This window comes from Cervus elaphus, chromosome 1 (genome assembly GCF_910594005.1).
Source record: "Cervus elaphus chromosome 1, mCerEla1.1, whole genome shotgun sequence".
Lineage (NCBI taxonomy): Eukaryota > Metazoa > Chordata > Mammalia > Artiodactyla > Cervidae > Cervus > Cervus elaphus.
Genome location: NC_057815.1, coordinates 62,146,009 through 62,166,682, shown reverse-complemented (window position 1 = coordinate 62,166,682; position 20,674 = coordinate 62,146,009). Strand labels below are relative to the sequence as shown.

General features: G+C 37.4%; 1 protein-coding gene and 1 pseudogene across 1 annotated transcript; one reads left to right on the top strand and one right to left on the bottom strand.

The window, feature by feature from the left end:
* Positions 1–2,380: 2,380 nt before the first annotated feature.
* Positions 2,381–3,346, bottom strand: LOC122696580 (olfactory receptor 52N1). The gene has a single exon (XM_043906792.1). It carries the CDS (start codon positions 3,344–3,346, stop codon positions 2,381–2,383), a length of 966 nt encoding a protein of 321 aa, XP_043762727.1.
* Positions 3,347–13,528: 10,182 nt separating this feature from the next.
* LOC122701978 lies at positions 13,529–14,456 on the top strand (annotated as a pseudogene).
* Positions 14,457–20,674: the final 6,218 nt, after the last annotated feature.

The window sequence follows — 20,674 nt, the reverse complement described above, 5'->3', positions numbered from 1 at the left end:
AATGTGAAAGGTGCTCATGCCAGAGAGAGGGCTCAGGAATGTACATGATGGTAGCACCCTGGTTTCACCTTATAGACCACAGATCTGAAGTGCTCAGTCTAGCAGACTTACCACGGGAAACAGGTTTAATCTCACATCCTTAGGACTCCCAAGTCTCAGTGTGAAACAGGGCTTAAATCCCCAAAGGCCACAGAACCTTAAGGGAGGACATGATACAAAGCTTCAGATATTTGGGGAAAATAAACCCCAACCAGCTGGTTCCAGAATGAGAAAAGTCCAGAAAGTAGTTCCTATGGTACAAATATCCAGCGTTTAGGATTACAAGTTGGAAATTCTTACCTAAGGCAATTAAAAATAAATCAAAATATGTATGTGTGTGATTTTATAATGTGCTTAGTTGTTTTTATTCTGAATTCTAAAATATTAGACTCAATTAAAAAAGAGAAAAATGCAGCAATAAAAACATTTTTAAATAGCACATACTACCAACAGTAAGAAAATGCATGCTATTAGGATTTGTGTCTCTTTATCTTCGTGTATATGTAATTTTAAAAAAAATCAGGATCACAAGTATTTTTCACTGATTGCTTCAATTTATATATACACACAACAGAATATTTTTTCTGCCATGAGAAACAAAGAAATATGGATGAATCTTGAAGACATTATGCTAGATGAGATTAGTTAGATACAGAAAGGTAATTACTGTTTGGTATCACTTACATGTAACATTGGAAAAAGCCAGATTCATGAAAACTGATAGTAGAATGGTGGTTACCAGAGTTTGGGGTATGGGGGATTTGGGTTAATGTTGTTCAAGAGTATGAACATGGAACAAATAGATAAATAAATCCTGGAGTTTTAGTAATACATGTCATGTATTTTCCACTTATACAATGCCTTAAGCCACTTATATCTCAGAAAAATAATTTTTTAAAGGACAAGTAAATTCTCAGTGACTTACACACTAATTTAAATAAGTTAACTCAAGTCACTTTCTTCAATTATTTATATGAGATTATCCCAGTCAGTTCAGTTCAGTCTCTCAGTCATGTCCAATTCTCCATGACCCCATGGATGATGCATCATGCCAGGCTTCCCTGTCCATCACCAACTTCCCAAGCTTGCTCAAATTCATGTGCATCGAGTTGGTAACGCCATCCAACCATCTTAACCTCTATTTTCCCCTTCTCCTCCTTCTCCTATCCCAGTCAAGAAAATGGAAATGAAGATGTGGTTATGAGTTAAGATAAAAGGTGTTCAAGATAAAAGTTTTGATTTTTGTTTCTTATAATTATCTTAATTATGTTGTTTGATATAATTTGTATAAAAGTACTTATATTTGCACTAAATTTAGCATATTTTTGAAAGAAAAAAGAAGTAAGCCATAGGCAGCATAGGAGGCAAGGAAGAAAATGTTTCACAGTTTAGGGAGATGGGTGAATACAATCAAGACATGTTGTTTTAAATAAGCATTTTATTAAAGCATAATAAGCGTGCAAAAAAGAGCATACACCATAAGTATACAGCTTCATGAAAATTCACCAAGTCCTTGTAATTACCATTTATGTCAAGAGCTAAAGCCTTGACAGCACCTCAGAATCATCCTCTTATATTCTATCCAGTCATTACCTATACCCTTGTTCTCTAAGTTAAATATCACCTTGATTTCTCACACCACAAATGAGTTTTGCCTGCTGGTGAACTTTATATAAATAAAATCATAAATATGTATGAGTTTGTTTCTTTCACTTGACAGTTTATTTGAACAGACCACAATTATTTATTCATTCAGCTGGATGTTAACGGACATAGCTTCTAGGTATCGAATACGCTGCACCTTACACATTTTACAAGTTTTCTGGTGAACATACGTATGCATTTCTGGGTACACAGCTGACAAACTTAGTAAAGAAAACATCAGATAGGGACTTGGAAAATAAGAATAAACTCCAAATGGTGTTGGAAGGAGAATGCTGAGGTAAATAAAAGCACAGGCATTAATGAATGCAACTTATGTTTGCCAAGAACTTAAATTTTTTAAATGTTTAGTTCCAATTCTTGTGATCCAACACTGTAACTCAAAGTTTTGTCGATTGTCATTCAGGAGCAAAATGTCAGTCTATGAAAATTAGATAAATTGAACTTTGAAGTCTCCTGTGAATAAAAGAGGCTTTGGAGAACATGAAATTTTAGAAGAAAGGGTCTTTGCTTACATGCACATAGTGGTGGCCTTTTAAGAGAAGTTTAAATATAAAAATCACAGCAAATATTTCCTATGACCAGATATTTGCTTTCATTTGGAGGACTCCCCATTGGCTAAAAAATGTAGTCCTCATTGACCTCGGGCTGACTAAGAGAACTTCTCAGAAGACTCTAATTAAATGTTATGCAAAGGATTGTCCTTTCCTTGAAGCAAGAACCTAGTGATACATGTTCGTATCTGCTTGGTTTTTATCCCATACACAATAGGATTCATTGTAGGAGGCATGAGTAGATAGAGATTAGCCATAATAATATGTATGTGTGGAGGAATGGAGCGTCCCCCAAAACGATGTGTAAAGAAGGTGAAGAAGGCTGGGACATAGGTAATGACGATGGCAAAGATGTGTGCAGTGCAGGTGCTGAAGGCCTTCTGCCGAGCCTCTGCTGAGGACAGGCTGACCACTGCCCGGAGGATCATGGTGTAGGAGACTGTGATGCACAGGATGTCAAAGCCCCCAATCAAGACGGCAACCATCAAACCATAGACGGCATTGACCTTAACATTGCCACAGGATATCTTGGCCACAGACATGTGGTCACAGTAGGTATGTGGTATGACATTGCCCCTGCAGTACGGCAAGCGTTTGGTGAGGAAAGTGAAGGGGATAACAAGCATTACACCTCTAAGAAAAGTGAGGAGCCCAGCCTTGGCAATGACTGAACTAGTGAGAATAGTAGCATAGCGCAAGGGGTAGCAGATGGCCACAAAGCGGTCCAGGGCCATGAGCATGAGCACCCCAGACTCCATCCCTGTGAAGGTGTGCACAAAGAACATCTGGGCCAGGCAGGCCTTAAAATCAATCTCCTTGAGATTGAACCACAATATGCAGAGAGTGTTGGGAAGCGTGCTGGTGCACATGAGAACATCTGTGAAGGAAAGAAGGGCTAGGAAGATGTACATTGGTCTGTGTAAGGCTTCTTCAGAGTAGATGAGATACATAAGGCCAAAGTTGCCTGTGATTGCAATGCTATACATGGTACGCAGAGGGAAGGAGACCCACAAATGCACTTCTTCCAATCCAGGGATGCCATTTAGGATGAATGAGACTGGAGTTAGGCTAGTGCCATTCAGAAATGACATACTGGCTGTTGGAAGTTCGATACACCGGTTATAAAATTGCTCTGTAGGCAGAAAAAGTAAGATCAGAGATGAGCTGACAAGTAAGATTTTCTTTATCATAGTTGATAATTTGTCTTTCTTGTAGATCAATCACATGTACATTCTCTTATGTTCAATACGTGATGTTACACTCTCATTATGTGATGTTACACTCTGATCCTTCCTCAGTGATCAGTGCAAAGAAATAAGGAAAACAATAGAATGGAAAAGACTAGAGATCTCTTTAAGAAAATTAGAGACACCAAGGGACTAGTTCATGCAAAGATGGGCACAATAAAGGGCAGAAATTGTATGGACCTAACAGAAGCAGAAGATATTAAGAACAGGTGGCAAGAATACACAGAAGAACTATAAACAAAAAAGATCGTCATGACCCGGATAACCACGATGGTGTGATCACTCACCTAAGAGTCAGACATCCTGGAATGTGAAGTCAAGTGGGCCTTAGGAAGCATCACTATGAATAAAGCTAATGGAGGTGAAGGAAAATTCCAGCTGAGCTATTTCAAAGCCTAAAAGATGATGCTGTGAAAGTGCTGCACTCGATGTGCCCAGCAAATTTGAAATACTCAGCAGTGACCACAGGAATGGAAAAGGTCAGTTTTCATTCCAATCCCAAAGAAAGACAATGCCAAAGAATGCTCAAACTACCACACAATTGCACTCATCTCACACGCTAGTAAAGTAATGTTCAAAATTCTCCAAGCCAGGCTTCAACAGTACGTGAACCGTTAACTTCCAGATGTTCTAGCTGGATTTAGAAAAGACAGAGGCACCAGAGATGCTTTTGACAATGCCAGAGCCTTTGACTGTGTGGATCACAACAAACTATGGAAAATTCTTAAAGAGAGGGGAATACCAGACCACCTGACCTGCCTCCTGACCTCCTCTGTATGCAGGTCAAGAAGCAACAGTTAGAACTGGACATGGAACAACAGACTGTTTCCAAATCAGGAAAGGAGTACGTCAAGGCTGTATATTATCACCCTGCTTGTTTAACTTATATGCAGAGTACATCATGCAAAATGCCAGGCTGGATGAAGTACACACTGAATCAAGATTTTTGGGAGAAATATCAATAACCTCAGATATGCAGATGACACCACCCTCATGGCAGAAGATGAAGAATTGAAGAGTCTCTTGATGAAAGTGAAAGAGGAGAGTGAAAAAGTTGGCTTAAAACTCAATATTCAGAACACTAAGATCATGGCATCCTGACTGATGCTGAAGCTGAAACTCCAATACTTTGCCACGTGATGCAAAGAACTGACTCACTGTAAAAGACCCTGATGTTGGGAAAGATTGAAGGTGGGAGGAGGAGGGAATGACAGAGGATGAAATGGTTGGATGGTATCACTGACTTGATGGACATGAGTTTGAGTAAGCTCTGGGAGTTGGTAATGGACAGGGAGGCCTAGCATGCTGCAGTCCATGGGATTGGAAAGATTTGGACACGGCTTAGCAACTGAACTGAACTGAACTGGATACTCTCACTGGGTCATGCCTTAAGCATTAGACATTGACCAGATGAACTGATTGAATCTAGTTGATGTGATGGATCTGGATGTGTCTTTTTAAAAAGATCATATAGTTCATTCTCTAGGCTGAAGTTGACCTCTAACTAAACAACAGGATGATCAAGGATTGATTAAATATTTTCTATGTTACAATTGGTCATCATCTTAATCAAAGATGCCTATTCCATTCTGAAATTTTATCATTCATCAATGGCTCCTGTGGGCTCCATTTTCAAAGTCAACCAGTCTAATCAAGGGGGGCATACTGACAATGCTACTAACCTAGTTTAACTCAAATCCCCTGCTTTGTGTTCTCAGGAAATCTAAATGCAGAAAACTATAAATCATCCCCTGTGCCAAAAGCTTTCTTTAAGCAAAATTATAGAATGATCTTAAAGGTAAAAAATAATAAAAAATCCTCTTTCTAACCATCAAAGGGCCACCCATTAATTTCTTGAGTCAATATCAAAAGAAATAGATAGTGAAGAATCATTGGAAGCACAATAACTTATGGGAAATTAATATTATTTTTCTAGGATTATAATCTTTTCTAATGGACTACATAGCCTAATCTGATAAGAACTGAGGATCCATCACTGTAAACTAACACAATTGACATTTCCTTTAGACAATAGTTGGAGAAGGGATTGACTACCCACTCCAGTACTCTTGCCTGGAGAATCCCCATTGACAGAAGAGCCTGGTTGGCTGCAGCCCACAGGGTTGCGAAGAGTCAGACATGACTGAGTGACTTTCACTTTCGCTTTACAACATAGTACTGTATTTCCTATCCTGATCACTACCCCAGAGAATTATAGAATCAATATCTCTCAGTCTATGCTAGCTCCAAAATTAAATTTTCATAGTATAAAGGAGATTCTCAATACATTTTTCAAGCCATAGGGAAAAAAAGCTGTGGGAAAAATAAGGACTGACAAAATGGTTCTGAGTAGTAAGAAGGAAAATATTTGTTGTGATAGTGTAGTGTGAAGAAATAACAACACAGTCATGACCATAGAATGTACGCAAATTAAATGCACAAGTCTGAAGAAGCAGGTTAAGTTGGGCTGGAGTGTGCTGACTTAGGGGGAAAATGTACAAGTAGTTTGATAAGGGAGGAAGTCCAAAAGAGAGGACTATTGGAGAAAAAATAATTATCTCTTTGAATAACAATTATCAATACTCAGATTTATAGTATTTCCTGTGTATATAAGAGGTAACTCACCTGCCACTTCAGCGACATCTCTGTTGAAAATTTAAGGTTGGGAAAAATTGGTTCTCCTTTCCTCATATGTGTCTTTTACAAAAATTTTATATCTTTAGTTTTTAAGAGACAAAGTCTGAGTAGATGAAATCTAGGGCCTCTTCGAATTGAGAAACAATTCAAATATCATAAGTGTGATGTGAACTCGAGGCAATTCTCTAAACTGAAAAATAGATGAGAGACAGAGAACATATGAAATAAGGCCATCATTTCTCTTTTCCTTTTCCACACAATTGTGTAAATTATTTTTTTTTCACAGAAATGCTGTTTTTAGTTTTCACAGCCAGTGGGATGTATCACTTCTCTAGAAGACTCCTCACAAGGATTATTCAGTATGAACCACAAGATTTAAGTATAAAAGCATATTTTATCCAACATGAAAATGGAGCATACAAGCCAGTATGCAGAAGCAGACTTACGATATGGTCCATCATGCCCTTTTGAAACTTAAGAGAATAATCCTATTTGACAACGCTCTCCTTTTTTCTTTCCTCTCATTATCATAATCAGTACCCACACCTTTAAAAAGCAAAATGCACCCTCAATTCAGAAATCTGCTTACCCTGAAAGCTGCTGGAATTCTTCAAGAAATTGAAAATATATCTACAAATGAAGTCATATTCATGTCTACATGATGGACTGGGCTTGCAGGAGAAATCTAAGACCTGTATCAAGACCATGAGGAGGTAGATGGAGAAGGGAATATTTCTATTTTCTATTTGGTGCATGTGGTATATGTATATGATATTACCTGAAGTTGAAGAGCTGGAAAAACTTGTTACTATCTCGTTCTACTATCGTCTCAGAGGAATAGTTATTTTCCATGTACGTGTATTTAAGTTATCTATAAAAAAAGCTTAGAAATCAGATATAGCTGGGTCCTAAGGACCCTGGCTCAGCAATTGGGAATTGCTTTAGGAATTATTTTGTCTCAAATCATAGTCTAGGACTCCTGGTATAATTTTTTTTATAAGTAAAACAGAGAATATGTAGCTCTGAGACCTTTTAAACTTTTAGAATTAAATCCTTGGGGGGGACTGACCTGTTCTCCACATTTTTCAAATCTTAGCACAAAGTCATGCACAAAATCATACTGAAAAAATATTTTTGAAGAATAACTAAATAATGTTGGTATATAAGCAACTTAGTTTTATATGTGATTTTGTATATGTTAGTGTCCCTAATTAAGGTGTTTATTAAATAGTTTTGTATAGATTATTTTGGATTATCTAGATACATACCATCTCACTGTATATGAAGAATATTTTGCTTCTCCCTTTGTTTTTTTGTTTGTTTGGTTGGTTTCTGTTGCTCAGTTGTGTCTGACTCAGTGACCCGATGAACTGTGGCATGCCAGGCTCCTCTGTCTATACGTACTATACTATACTATACTATACTATACTATACATACTAGTTTGGACCTCTTAATCCCTATCCCTATCTTGCCCTTTCCCCCCACCACCTCTTTTGTCATGAGAGCCAATAGTTTGTTCTCTATATCTGTGAGTCTGTTTCTGTTATGCTGTATTTATTCTTTTGTTTTATTTCTTAGATTCCACATAAAAGTGATAACATACATGTTTCATCTTTCTTTGTCTGAGTTATTAAGTACAATATCCTCCAGATCCATCCATGTTATAGCAAAAAGCAAAAAAGCAAAGTCTCATTTTTGATGGCTGAGTATTAACCTATACACCTCACACTTTATTTATGCATTTATCTGTTGATAGACACTTGGATATTCCACATATTTAATGCATTTAATTATATATGCACACACATGTATACAAAATAAACTCTTTCAGAGAAACAATTTGCAACACTTCCAAAGTTGTTTAATGAAGCCACAGAGCCTCAATATTAAAACCTTAACAACTTATTATAAGGAAGACAATTTAGAGACTAGTGTACCTTATGAATGCAGATGTAAAAATCTCAAATGAGATACTAATATTAAAAATTGAACCTTGCAATACATGAAAAGGAAAATTATATATAGCACATTGGAGTTTATCCCAGAAATAAGAGACTTAATTAGTGTTTGAACATTAATCAATGTTGTTCTTGATATTACAGAGTAAAGTAAAAACCCATTATCTTTAGATTAATTATATCATTTAAAATTTGAAACATGATTTTGAGATATATACTATTATTATAATGATATAGAGATTAAATAGGTTTGATACCAATAGGAGTTTATAGGTGATAATGAACAACATAATTCATAGAGCCATTAAATGAAATAGAAGGATTTAAGTTCAGGAGGGCTTCCCCAGTGACTCAGAGGTAAAGAATCCACCTGTGATAAAGAAGACACAGGAGACCCAGGTTTGATCCCTGGGTCGGGAAGATCCCCTGGAAGAGGACATGGAAACACACTTCAGTATTCTTGCCTGGAGAATCCGTTGGACAGAAGATCCTGGCAGGTACAATCCATAGAGTCTCAAGGAGTCGGACACAACTGAAGCAACAAAGCATGCGCATCAGTCACCAAAGACTTATTCACACTGCATTGCACTGAATTTTACACATCAGCTTTCTGCCTGCTACTGTGGCATAACTATTTTGATCCTTACTCTTATTCCTACAAAAATCACCTTATATGTCCTTTATATCAGGGAACCTTTTCCTAACAGGATCTGAGGAGAACCTTTTGAAAATTTTTCATGTTTGTTAAGTGGTAGTTTTGACTAAGCTTAACTCAGAGAGGCTTTCGCAAAGGAAGGAACAGAATATTAACATAAATTTTTGACCTTTTCATATTCATTTAATCTCATTTACTTAATATTACATATTTTCAGTTATATGATGAGAAAAACCAAAGAATTTTCTAATTTCCTCTTATCAGTTCGACCTCTTGTCCGTTTCTTCACTTGTATGTGCTGAGCATGTCATGCTAGGACCACGTCGCTTCAGTCATGTCCAGCTCGGTGCAACCCCATGGACTGTAGACTGTAGCCTGCCGGGCTCTTCTGGCCATGGGACTCTCCAGGCAAGAATACTGGAGTGCGTTGCCATGCCCTCTATCAGGGGATCTTCCCAACCCAGGAATTGAACTTCCATCACTTAAGTTTCCTGCATTGGCAGGTGGGTTCTTTACCAGTAGCACCCCTGGGAAGCCCACTTCACTTTCATATTCACTCATAAACATAGAAGAATTATCTTTACTAGACATCTTGGCACACACTATTATACCCTGTCAACTGTTGTACAAACTATAAACCACATGCAGAAAAACAGGCTTCATTTAAACTTTCATGCCTATACATTATTTATTTCATAAGCATATAATATGTTAAAATACATGCATAATATTTATAAGTACACATACTTGCTTAATATCATTTTAACCAGAACAAGCAAAACAGACTTTAAGCAGATATGTTTTCATTCAAGATTTTCTTCCTTGAAGAATTACTTTGCAGAGCTTAGGAACTAGGGAGTATACATGCCATCTGATAGATTATTATTTATTTTATTTAAATATTACTTTACCTAATGCAATCAATACTGTAACTCAGCATATATCAACGGAAGGTTTGCTTCTAGACTTTTCATGTATCATAGCTATCTTTTCTGGAATGAAGCCATGCTTCACGAAATCTCTTATAATTGAAAACTTTCACTCTGGCCAGGAGATCTGTGGTGAGAGTTGTTTCTTTTTTTTTTTTAACGTGTTGTAAAAAGTGAATTTTTTCACTGCCAACCAAAAATCTCAATTTATGTGTGTCTGCCTCTTGTCGCTTCCTGTTCTAGAAGAAAGGTATACTGTTGTGCCAGATTACTTCCCGTTTTCACCCTCCATTAGCCTGCACTTACTTCTACAAACCCCAGGTATGATATTAAATTGTGGTCATGATGTACTCTGCTACATGTACCCAGAAATTCCTTCACTGTTGGGAGAATTTCAGTCTTCTATGATTACTTAGATTTGATCAAGATCTGCTAAATGATATTGAAATGTTAAAGAATGTTGTAGAGAGGTAGAGATGAGCAGGAATGAAAAGAATGCATTTAAAGAGTCTGGGATAAGAAGGGGGTGATAGAGGATAAGATGGTTGGATGGCATGACTGACTCATTGGACATCAGTTTGAGCAAGCTCTAGGAGATGGTGAAGGACAGGGAAGCCTGGAGTGGTGCATGCAGTCCATGGGGTCTCAAAGAGTTGGACATGACTTGACAACTGAACAAGACTGTAGTGTTTCAAATGAACATACAACCTTAGTACATAAAATAAATTTTAACAAGTCTTTAATCCCATAAAATTCTGAAATTGTTCACTCAATATTTTTGAGAAAGCTTTGAACCCCATAAGTGCTATGTAGATAAAGCTATAACCAAAGTTCTGAAGCTGGAATTAAATCACTCTAGGAAGTCAGATATATTAATAAATCCAGATTTATACTTCATTGAATATCAGGTACTGTCCATACACCCCACCAGAGAAAAGTTGTTAAAATTTAAAGGTAGTTATTGAGATTTTCCCCTCTGCTCAAATATTTTCTAAATGTAGATCTAGTTTCAACAAAGCTAAATTTACCTCCTTTCTCATTAGAAACCTGTGGGAACATTTCTCTGGGAACCTACAAACAAATTTGTTCCTTTTGCTTGGAAAATCCCCAGGGAAGTGTTTTATAGAGGCTTTCTAAACTAATGCAGCACAATATTACTGAGCAATTTTTAAATAGAGATTTAGAAACATGTGGCAAACCACCCAAACTCAGAGTGAGATTGGGTGACTCAAGAAAAAATACATAAGAAGCACAGATATTGCTAAATAGGGGGGATTTGAATCAGAGGGTAGGCAAATAAGGAAGACTAAATTCTCTCTTTATATTTGAAGCCAAAGGGATTTGCAAATAATCATGAAGATAAAGCAAAATGTGGGGAGAATTAAAAATAATTTAGGTACTAGAGGAAAAAGACTGTATGATAATAATATAACAAGGACCAAAGAGATAATATTACATGTAAGCACATTTCTGTACAATAATAGGAAAACTTGTCTGTGCTCCATAAGTGTAAGAGTGTTACTGAGAAAGTGGGAAGTCTTTGCCAAAAAAATTAATTAGTGCAAGAGTTGGAAGGAATTCCAGTGACCATCTATCCCAACTTCCTGACAATCACATTCATGAACTGTCTAATTCTCCTTTTGATTGACTACATCTGATGACAGTTATCCTGTTATCTATCTAAAATTTATATCAACATGAATGACCAATATTACCAAACTCAAGTCTAATTTCTTATAACTTTTCCCATTCAACATATGTATGCCTTTCTGTGTGTGCTCAGCTATGTCCGACTCTTAGGCTCCTCTGTCCATGGAATTTTCCAGGCAAGAATACTGGAGTGAATTGCCATTTCCGACTCCAGAGGCTCTTCCAACCCAGGGATCAAACCCGGGTCTCTTGCATCTCCTGCAGGCGGATTCTTTACCACTGCACTTCCTGCAAAACCCATGTATGCCCCTAGGGTGTGTAAGTATAATACACAAGGCATGTATTAGCAAGGGTCTGGGGGTTGCAACTTTAAACTGTGAAGTAAGGAAAAGCTTTAGATTGGCATTGACGGTAACCAGAGATCTGGAATCATGAAGGGTATATGCTGATATTGCCTGAGAAAGAACTTAGCACGCAATGAAAATGAAAACTGGAAACGCCCCAGGTTGTGCACATTTGTTGAACTTGAGAAACCTCCAGTAAGTAAGTATGGATGGATTGAAGGAATATAAGTAATGAGAGATATATTCAGAGATTTAAAGGGGTCCTAATTGTGTAGGATTTTGTAAATAAAATAAGGATGTTGGCTTTTGATCTGAAATGTAAAGATACTGAAGGTTTAAGGGATAACCAGAGATGACTTTACTTACATGCATTTTACAAAACAAAATAATGGTAATGATACTAATAATAATTGTAGTGGTACAATATATTTTGCTGATAATGTTCCAGGTTGTGGTAAAAATCTCCATGGTTTTACTCTTCTGAACAGTAAAAAATTTATAGTTGAGAAAATTGCTTTTAAAAGTTTTCAGTTTTAACTTGCTCCTATTTTCTGGAAAGCTTTGCTTTTATCTTTTTTAATGTATTGATATAATTTATTCAACATAATTTAAAAATTTTTCCACTGATTAAAGATAAAGATTAAAACAAGACACATACTTACATGGAAACCCCTAGACAAAATCTCAAAGAGAGAGCAAGAGAAAAAGAGAATGGTAGCAATCAAAATTAGAACTTTTAACATCTATTATATGGGGGAGATTAAAATATAATAGAACATATATATAATAATCCTTAATGAAAGAAAATATATAATAGATAGCTGATTTAGTGAATGAATCAATTTTATAATCTAATACAAACTTAAGCAAGAGCTTTTAAAAATATAGCAAAAATATTTTTGCAAAAAAATTTTGAAAGATCCTGAAGTCATGATTTTAATCAAAAGCTTTCAAGCTGTATCCATGTCTCAGAACACAGAAGAGAGGTGGAAAGCTAAGTAAATTGATTAATAAATATTTTACCCTATTAAACATCATTCTTCATATTTATTAAGGGCTAAAAATAATAAATACAAAAATTTAAGTATGATTATTTATACATATATATTTCTTCTTTACCTACTCAGAGATTTAAGAGAATCAATAGACTCCACAAGAACTATTAATAATTATAGATTAAAATATCACTGATTAAATGTCAAAAGAAAATCTTTCACATTTATCAAGAAGAAACAATTAGACCTTTAATGGAAAATGCATATGGTTGTGCATTGTACATTGCAATTTATTATGTAATTTTAAGCCTGCCAAATTTTAGTCCCTGATTATTCTAACTTGGAATATCCAGACTTGTAGATAATGTTCACTTCATAATATATGTGTGCAATGAGTAAATTCTCACACAATTTAAATGACTATAATCCAGCGGACATACCTTGAAGGACTTTTTGGAAGAAGGGAAATTATACGAGAAGTTGATAGAACCGGTGTTATTAAAGCAGGGTCCATTATCTGGAAACTAATCAATGGGACAGAAGCAAGTACTAGTGAATGGTCTGGCAATATGACTGGGAACATAGAGAAAGAGCTTACAGTATGAAAGTAAGAAAGACCAGGTCTTTGCTATGCTTGCACTATGCATTCTTTTGATTCAGTAACAGACTCAAGACCCCTCAGCAAGATCAAACAACACAGTCTGGGTGTAAAAAGCTAATTTTCACCAAAATGTATTATTTATGTTGTGAAAAATATTCATTTGTCTTTTGTCTCTAACTGAAAACAATCTACTACTGTCTCTTGTACAGGACATATTCATTAGAAGCAAAAGTAACATGCCTTGCCATTGACCATCATGCACAGAGTCAACAGCTCCAGCCGACACCTAAATACTTCATCCTCAACGAGATTCCTGGGCTAGAAGTTGCACACATTTGGATCTCCTTGCCATTCTGCTTCATGTACATTATTGCTGTCGTGGGGAACTGTGAGCTCATGTACATTATCAGCCATAAGGAAGCTCTGCATCTGCCCATGTTCTACTTCCTAGCCTTACTGCCCCTTATAGATATTAGTGGGTGCACTTCATTTGTTCCCAATATGTTGTATATCTTTCGGCTCAGCCTCAAAGAGATTGACTTTAATGCCTGACTTGTGCAGATGTTTTTCATCCACATGCTGACAGGCATGGATTCTGGCGTGCTCATGCTTATGACTCTGGATCACTCTGTGGCCATTTGCTACCCTCTACACTATTCTACCATCCTCACCAACACCACAATTAGCAAGGTTGGCCTTGTCACCTTGACTTGAAGTGTGTTGATGGTGATACTATTCACTTTCCTTATCAAGCATCTTCCCTATTGTAGGGGCAAACCTTGTTCAACACACCTTTGTGACCAGGTCTCTGGCCAAATTATCCTGTGGCAATATCAAGATTAATGCCATCTATGATCTCAAAACTGCCGTATTGAATGGAGGGTCTGATATCATCTGTATTTCCCTCTTACACCATGACTCTCCATGTTGTAGTAAATCTGTCCTCTCCAGACACTCGTCACAAAGCCTTCAGCACCTGGACATCACACATTTGTGCTATTGTCATCACCTATGTCCCAGCCTTCTTCAATTTCTTTACTCACCATTTTGGGGGACGCAACATACCTCACCATGTCCACATTTTAATAGCAAGTCTCGACCTATTGCTGCCTCCCACCTTGAATCCAATTGAAAGGGTGATCAAATTGCTTTTTAGAGAGAAAGACATTTTGAGTGTGAGATAAGTCTATGATATAGAATTCTGTATTTAGTACAAAAATCAATAAAAGTAAGTAAAAGAAGAGAATAAATGTAAAATTCATCAGCCATGAGATCAGAAAAATTACCTGTCAGTATTCTGCTCAAAGATTTATGATAAAATCACAAAATTTCTACTCTGAGACCTAAATTTTATAGAAAAAATTAACAGGAAATAATTATATTCTCACAGACTTTAACTTTATTTAGACTTTCTGGAATGGACACAGAATGAATCATATAAAGAAAGAGAGAAATTAGTGACATTGATTAAGAGTATATTCTTCTATGTGTGTGTTTGTGTGTGCTCAGTCATGTCCAGCTCTGTGATCCCATGGACTGCAGCCTGCCAGTCTCCTTCATCCATGGAATTTTCCAGGCAAGAGTACTTGAGTGGGTTGCCATTCCCTCCTTCAGGGGATCTTCCTGAATCAAGAATTGAACCCAAGATGCTTGAGTCTTCTACATTGGCAGAAGGACTCTTGCATTGGTTGGCAGATTCTTTACCACTGGGCCACCTGGGGAGCCCCATATTCTTCTATAGTCTGTTAATATGAAGAACAAATTTTAATATCATATTGGGGGTTTAGTAACTAAGTTGTGTCCGACTCTTGTGACCCCATAGACTAGCCTTCCAGGCTCCTCTGTCCATGGGATTCTCTAGGCAAGAATGCTGGAGTGGGTTGCCATTTCCTTCTACAAGGGATCTTCCTGACCCTGGAATTGAACTCAGGTCTCTGCATTTCAGGCAGATTCTTTGCAGACTGAGCTACGAGGGAAGCCCAATATCATATTATACATAGTCAAATGATTATGAAATATGTTTACAACTTGACATATTTTTGCAAGATGATTTTCCTGCTTGGAAGAAAAACCTGAATTTTAAAAATATATTATCAATACAAAAGTGCTTCTCTGTAATGCTACTTGTAAGCTAATAATCAGTAAAGTTGTTCTCTCTTGAAATTGTGTTTTTGGACTTGGAAAATTTTACTCATAAAGTATTCTCTTTTAAACCATACCAAAACAGCACTTTTCCCTACTGTCAGTTTTAAACACATATATTTTATCATGTATTATAATGATGTTTGAAACATTTATTTCAAAACTACAGCATAATTTTCCAGGCAAGAATACTGGAGTGAGGTGCCATTTTGTGCTCATGGGGAACTTTCTGACCCAGGGATCAAACCCACATCTCCTGTGTCTCCTGCATTGGCAGGTGGATTCTTTACCATTAGCACCCTGTGGAAAGTCCCTCTCATTTGATAGTTGAGGAATATGAGAAATATAAACAGCCAGCTGGGTGAATATTGGAATACTTAAATTTAAATACCATAATGTAAATAGGCGTATGCTGTGGGAAGAGTGTGTGAGAGGCGACAGCCACAATAAAGGCAGAGCAGAACACAAAAACCTGGAAAAATAAAACTTAGTGAATGAAAACTTTGACGCACTCAAGTAACAATCTCCAATTAACTTTATATCATCTTCCCCATTTCAAAATCAAAAATGAGTTTCACAGAAAGAAATGAAGAACAACATAATTGGGAAAACTAAGACTCACCACTGAATTAAAGCCAGGAGGCCAGAGTCATTGACAAATTCTTAGACAATTATGAAGCAGATAGTGATGGAAGAAAATTCTACTCAGTGTTCATGGGAGGGGGTAGTTAGAGATGGAGGGGGAAGAAAGGGAGAGGAGAGGTGAGGACAAGATAAAAAGGTGGATGGAATTTCAAATCACATCTCCTGTCTGGAGAGGATAGGAGTTGTGAGGCAGACCTCAGTGGGCTTGGTGCAAATGGTCCAATCTTTCCACATCAACTTCACACAATTTGATTAGATCTAGAACCAAGGTATTGGGTACAAGCAGCTCCCAGTCATATTTCAATTTAGTTAAATCACATTTCCTGTTCATCTATGGAATATTATTACCAAGGGAAAGTTAGGGGAATGAAATTGCAAGATGATACCAAGTGTAGTGAAAGTTACCTTGCTCCTACAGAATCTTGAGAACATTTTAACCAATCACACGTAACTTGTCACATGTGTAGATGTAGAGATAAAGAAAATAGAACACTCTCCAGTGTACTCAACATTATATTGAACAAAACAATTCAGAAGGAGGTACAAAAATGCATGATCTATGCAAAAAAGCAACTTCAACATATGTATATTATCATATGTGAAATAGATGGCCAGTCCAAGTTCATGCATGAAATAGGGCACGCAAAGCTGGTGCATGGGACAATCCAGAGGGCTGGGATGGGGAGGGAGGTGGAAGGGGGGTTTGGGATGGGGGACACATGTATACCTTTGGCTGATTCATGTCAATGTATGGCAAAAACCACCACAATACTGTAAAGTAATTAACCTCCAATTAAATTAATTAATTAAAAAATGCAAAGAAGAAAAAAGAAAGCAACTTCAAGGCCTGGTTGTCTCACCTTGCATGAGGATCCAAGCTAGAGGAGAATGACCAGGAAAGGGCTGGCAAATAGATTCTACAGTTCTGTCTAAAGATAAGGGGAATTTCCATTTCTGCTATTTACTGGTGATGATGGATATTTTCACAACCTGGATAGAGGCATTTCCCCATTGGAGTGAAATAGTAAAGGCTCTGCTCAAAGAAACAATAATCAGATTTGGGTAAATTTCCCTGGTTCAATCCAGAATGATAACAGGAGTAAGCCTTTGTTGCCAATGTGATATCAGAATTATCTAAATAACTGGAAATAAAGTGTACTTTACGTGAATCATAGAGGCATCAATCAGCTGGAAAGACAGAGATGATGAACCATACTTTGAAGAAGACCATAGCAAAAATCTGTCCAGAGACTAATTTAGCTTAATATAAAGTGCTGCTAGTTGCACTACTCGGAGAAGGCACTGGCAACCCACTCCAGTACTCTTGTCTGGAGAATACCATGGACGGAGGAGCCTGGTGGGCTGTCGTCTATGGGGTCGCACAGAATTGGACACGACTGAAGCGACTTAGCAGCAGCAGCAGCAGTTGCACTACTCAGAATTAGAGTGGCTCCTAGAAACAAGTTCCAACTGAATTCTTAAGAAATTTCGTATAAGAAACCCTTTTCCTATTCTGAGCATTTAAGGGTTCAACCATCTGATCAGAGGGTAGGGAACTAGACACTGTGAGGTACATACAAACCTGGAGGTGGTTCTGAATGCACTTCATACATTTGCTAATAAGGAAAGCTCCCTGAATGTCCCTCTTCACTGCATTATACTAGGGACTGGATGCTCCTAAAACCTCGAAAGGGGCACATGTGGAGAATCATTTCCAGACCTGATGGGTGGAACCTTATTAGATTGTGCTAAAAACTCATTTTTCTGTCATATTAGCAGGAATTAAGCTGTGGGTCCACCACACTTAAGTAAAGTCAGCTTCTGACCTGACTGCAGCTCCACAGCCTTCAACAAGTACTGGAAAAATGGCCATCACACTGGCTCAAAATTGATAGTCTTGTGAACCTGGACTAGGACTCAGATTGAAAAATTTTAAAGTATCTTAAATAAGTAATATATTGATTGTGGCTTTTCATAGTAACATCTGTGATTGACTGGAGCATTTTTCTGACCTATCAGTGTTCCCTTGCTTGACTATGGGCCTATCTAATTTTCTTAGAAATGTTTGGTACCTAGCTAGATCTGTTAGTAATAGATAACTTTGAAAGTTGCTATTAAAATGACAATGGTTTTTTCTCTCCTTTTTCTGTCTTAACCCACCTGGTCTGCCATTTCCTAGAAGGAAAATATTGATATCTTAAATCAAACTGTCACAAAGTGTACACAGAGGGGAAAGTTGAAGTGATTGTTGGATTACCATAGAATTCCCCAGACCTTCCATAGGCAGTATCTCCCTTCAGTGGTCCCAATAGTCAGTTTTGATGCAGTGTTAGAATTTAAGACTTCTTATAATCTTCTTCCATGAAAATTCTCTTTCCAGGTTTAATTAACCAGGGAACTTCAGAATGTCTGGCCCCCTGTCTCAACTTATCTGAAATAATCTCCACTGAAGAAAAGGTGATTACTGGTCCCTTGCAATCCCTTGCATTTCACATGAAAAATTGTGTCACCTACCCCTAATGCACAATTGATCCACGTACAAAAAGTAGAAATGATGACAGGTTATGCCAGAAAGTCAAACAGATTGGATATCATGTAATGGAATATGGAAAATTTGGCTTCATAAGGCAATCTCTGTACTATCTAAAAATGAAGGCATTAATGACACCACAATTGTAAGGATAACTTGAGGGCCCCGGCCAGTTATATTTTTGTCTGTAGTATAGGAAGTGACTCATTGACACAAGGGTAGTTATACTACTGCCTGGAGAGCTGGCAACATGAAGAGTCCTGCTGATACTGAATATTTTCTCTCTCTTTTTTTTTTTTTTTTTGGTGCACAGCTCAGAAAGCCTTACATCTCTTCCTAGAAATAGCATACACCTTAAGAAGATGTTGGTAGGATGGTAGGACAAAATATTCTTGGTATCCTCATCACAATTGCTAGAGTGCATGTCAATATATCGATAGATATGATAAGCAATCTGTCTACCACAATTGGACAGATTGCCCAAAAAGCATTATGCCCCAACATGTGTTTCTAGATTCTTTGGCTCGGGCGGTCCTTGATAACAGAATTTCCTTGGATTTCATTTTGACCAAACACAGAGGGGTATGTGTACTTGCCACAGGCTGTACATATACAAATACCTCAGGAGAAGTTGAAAGTCTAATGAATAGATTATTTCAAAAGGCCACTTGGTTACAAGATGAATGAAAAGAGGACCCACTCCAAGATTTATCTTCCTGGTTGCTGTCTGGGATGGGAGGATTTTCTCAGGAATTCTACAAAGATGGGTCTTGATCATCATCTTCATTGTAATGCATCTGTTAATTTTCAAATGATTGTCTAGGTGCCTTGACAAAGAAGTCAAAAAGGAGTAATGTCTTCATAATGGAAAATGTTGATGCCAAGTCTAGGACTTGAGAATTCTTTGAAATGAAAGTCAATGATTATCGTTCCTCTACTCCTGAAAAATTGACTTTGACCCCATTCATCAGAAAGTAGCCAGAGCCGTCACCACATCTGTTCCCCTCAGGATGGAGGCGCATCAAAGAAAAGAGGAATTGAAACTGGGCAGGACCCCAAGGGATCTTCTCAGTGACAAGACCCCTCTGTGTTCCCCTGCTTCTTGTTTCTAGAAAAAGCTTTAGTCTCCTAGTCCTTCTCCAACTTCCAAAGAGAAAGCACAAGGAATTAACATTAGAGAAGTAAGGGAATGTAGAGGCAAAGTACAAAGTAAAGGCAGTCAGACAAGAAAAGTAATAATAGCTTAAACAATGTCAGCCGTAAAGTGTTAAAACTCCCAGTTCCCTTTGAAAGATACAGGTAAAGTTCTCCTGTGCATTCCTCAGTTGCTTTGCAAAAACCAGAGTCCTACCAATGGAGACTGCTCACCACAATCACACAGACACCAGACTGGTTGTAGTCAGAAGACGATGTTGATTCCTGAAACTTCACCTTGATATATCCTCACCGACCAATCAGAGAATTGTGCAAAACTGATCACAAGTCTTACGATTCTATTCTTCTCACTGTCTTTGAAAACACTTCCCTAAAAGACAAGGAGAGGTTTGGATCTTTTGAGCATGCATTCATGTGTATATGCTAAGTTGTCCCAGTAGTATCCGACTCTGTAACCCTGTGGACTACAACCCGCCAGGCTCTTATGTACAAGAGACTCTCCAGGCAAAAATACTAGAATAGATTGCCATTCCCTCCTCCAGGGGATCTTCCAGACCCAGGGATTGAATCTGTGTCTCTTACACCTCCAACATTGACAGGCGGGTTTTTCCTCTTTTCCTTGCTTGGTGACCTGCAATAAATCCTATACTTTCCCTCACCACAAGTCATTGTCAGTAGATTGATTTGCTGTGCATCTGGCAAGTGGATTCCAGACCAGTTTAGTGACAATACTTCCTTTGAAAATGGTTGCAAACTATGACAGAAAATGTGTTCTTATTTTAGTACTGAAAGTGCCCAGCAAGTGATAAAATCAAAGCCAACACCTCTACTGAGATGGATAAGGAGAAGCATGAATAATCCAAAATATTAGAAAAACAACTGACCAAAAAACACTTGAAAAGAAAGTTCATAGTCACTACTAATAAAGTT